We start from the raw sequence: 3,161 nt of genomic DNA, 5'->3' as shown, positions 1-3,161 counted from the left end.
CTCTAGGGCGATGCTCAGTAGTTGTGCTGAACGGGATTAGCTATCCTGCTCCACGTGGGGTCCTCCGGAGCCAGGGAGTGAACCTGTCACCTGCATTGGCAGGTGGACTCTTTACCATGGAGCCACCAGGAAAGCCCACGGATGGTTTTTACTACAGCTTCAGATCTGAATATCCAACAATTCAAGACTTAGAAACTACTGATTTCCCCAGAAAAAGTGGGTGCATTCAATCTGGTTGTTTAGAATTTTGTGATTTATTTTAACCCAAGGAACAAACATAGTATGTGGGCATCTCAAGAAATAGTGCAGTTTCATACACTGAGTTCAAATAAGGGAACATATTTTATAGAAGAAAAGTTTACATTAGAAGGTCTCAACTGTGCTACCACAGTGCCTGCCTTCTTCCTGTCTGTGGTTCATGGGATTTTCCTAACCCTCTGAACAGGTGGCTGCCTTAATGCAGCTCTAAGGTTTTTGATTATCCGCTACTATCATTTCTATCACTGTGGTATTCCCAGAGAGCACAGAAATACTTCGCGGAGTCAGCCAGGTACAAGGAAGAGATGGTGAGGCTGATCAATTTTTTTCCCTTTTGAAAGTTTACAGAGTAGCGATCCCTCCTTGCATTTGCTTTATAACTATCCTGATAAATAAGGTATTCCATTCTTCCACCGGGAAACTCTCTGTACCAGTACAAAGTATACCTAGACCAAGAGGTTTGATATGTGCAGTCTATGGTCGCAGCTTCTCCTTCCCGCGCTGTTACTGTAGTCTGAGCTTGAGTTACTGTGTCAGCCATGCTGGATCCTGTGGAAAAAAGGAGAAGACAGGGTTGGTCCTCTGAAATGACTCAGGGATCATGAGGGCTCAGTTAAGTTACGACACAGGGACAGGACAAGGGTCACCTAGTTGTTCATTTCCCCGCCTCTTTTCCCTCTGACCCCCCTGCCGGTCACAGCTTGCACAGGGCCACCCTTCAGCTCTAAGAGGACGCTGAGGGTCCAGGCTCAGGGCCACACGTACTGAAGCCAAAGGCGGCCATGAACGCCCACAGCAGGCCCGGGCGGAGCATGACGGATGCGCTTCTCTGGTGGGAACTGCTCCTGTTCTTAGTGCGGCACAGACCCGCCCTTCTCTGAGCAGCTGAGTGCGGAGTCCGCGTGGCTTTCAGAGGATTCTACCGCAAACAGGAAGTGATTTGCATAATAAGGGCGTTCCATTCAGTTTATTCAGAGACTGAAACACAAAACACGGTTTTGCTTTGATGTTTCCTGGAGGAATACCTTTTAAAAATGGCTATTGTAACTAGCAAGTTACAGGATTGAAGTTTAATTATCTTTTTGTTATTGAATTCTTGCTTAATACCATTGTGATCAGAGACTGTATTCTGAATGACTGAAATCTTTTGAAATAATTAAGCCTTGCTTGAAGATCCAGAGTAGAGTCAACTTTGATAAATATTCCATATGCATTTGAAAATAATCTGTATTATGTTGTTCTGGATTAAGGTATTCTATATATGTAAACTAGGTAAAAAATAGGTAATTGTCTTTGATAAGTAGAGAATATTTTCTCTCTACTTGAGAGGTGTGTGTTAATGTCCTGCCACAGGGGTTGTATATTTGCTTATTGATTATTTTAGAATCAATAAATTCTACAAGTTTAATTTTGCTGATTAACTCTATTGATTTATGTTGGATGTAGTTTGAAGCTATGCTATTATGTGCATGCACATAAACATAGAATTGTTTCTATCTTCCTGGTAGAGTGTGTACTGAATCATTTTGAAGTGCTGTTCTGTTTTCTTAGTAACAATTTCCATTTTAATGTCCACTTTACCTGATATTAGCATAGCTACTCAGTTTTCTTTTGGTTAGGGACTCCAGATCAAATGTCTCATTATTCATATGTAAAAGAATGAAGTTGCATCTCTCTATCGCCTACAATATTGAAGAGTTAACCTGAAATGAATCAATGACTTCTACCTACAATTTTAAACTATTGAACTAACTCCTAGAAGAAATCATAGATGTAAATTGTTGTGATCTTGAATTAAACAATGGTTTTTAAAATATTACAGCAATGCACAAGTAACTAAAAATGTGGATAAATTAGGCTTCATCAGAATTGCAAACCTTCTGTTTCAAACAACAGTATCAAGAAAGTGAGAAAGACAACCCACAGAGTGGGGAAAACTATTTGCAAATCATGTCTATTAAGGCCTGAGTATTCAGAATACATAAAGAACACATATAACTCAAGAATAAAAATACAAATAACTCAAGGAAATTTTTTATTTTAATCATATATTTTTTTTTACTAGGGTTCTGAGGACAGTGGGAATACATGTAAGAAGTAATGTTACTTTCCTGTACACACAATAGATGGGCTTCCCTGGTGGTTCAGGTGGTAAAGAATCTGCTGGCAATGCAGGATTCAATCCCTGGGTTGGGAAGATCTCTTGGAGAAGGAAGTGGCAACCCACTCCAGTGTTCTTGCCTGGGAAAGCCCATGAACCCAGGCAATGGTCCATGGGGTCAAAAAGAGTCAGATATGACTGAGTGACTAACACATTCTCTGCTTTTTTCATACACTATAGATACATTCAGTATATGCCCTTTTGTATAATTTTAAAATTTTATACCACATGCATTTATTATATATTCAAAAATCAAAAAATAATTTGTATTAAAATTGTTTCACTACCAATCTACTGATGGGATGGTAGCAAAAGGTCATACAAATAGACAGTGGAAGTTAGAATAGAAAATGTCAAGGTATCTTTTATTAGCTAACAGACTCATTTCATTACTACTCAATTGTAGGAAAGGAGATTTTCATGTAGGTAAACTTTCACCATGTAGATCAGTAAGTTTGAATTTGTAAACTACTTGAGGTTTTGATTAATAGACAACCTACTGAAGACCTCTGATTTACTAAACATTTGGGATGTTTTCCACATCCTCTAAATTCATATGGATCATATGGTCATCCTAGAATGACCTTGGCCTGGTTCTTCCTGCTCGACATTGAACTGCATCCTAAATGCTCAATGCCCTATATCTATCTCAGCAGAGAGTAAGAATGGCTACCAATTTAAGGTCTTTGCAGATGACAAACTTCATGAGATGCTTGTATTTATTATTATGATTCACAGGGCA

General features: G+C 39.1%; 1 gene segment (V, D, J or C); it reads right to left on the bottom strand.

Annotated features, from left to right (window-relative positions):
- Positions 1 to 463: 463 nt before the first annotated feature.
- Positions 464 to 1,124, bottom strand: LOC122704639. The segment is given in 2 exon segments: positions 464 to 807; positions 1,024 to 1,124. Coding segments are annotated over 2 exon segments (378 nt in total).
- Positions 1,125 to 3,161: the final 2,037 nt, after the last annotated feature.

Source organism: Cervus elaphus, chromosome 12, assembly GCF_910594005.1.
Source record: "Cervus elaphus chromosome 12, mCerEla1.1, whole genome shotgun sequence".
NCBI lineage: Eukaryota > Metazoa > Chordata > Mammalia > Artiodactyla > Cervidae > Cervus > Cervus elaphus.
This window is presented reverse-complemented; position numbering and strand designations above follow the sequence as displayed.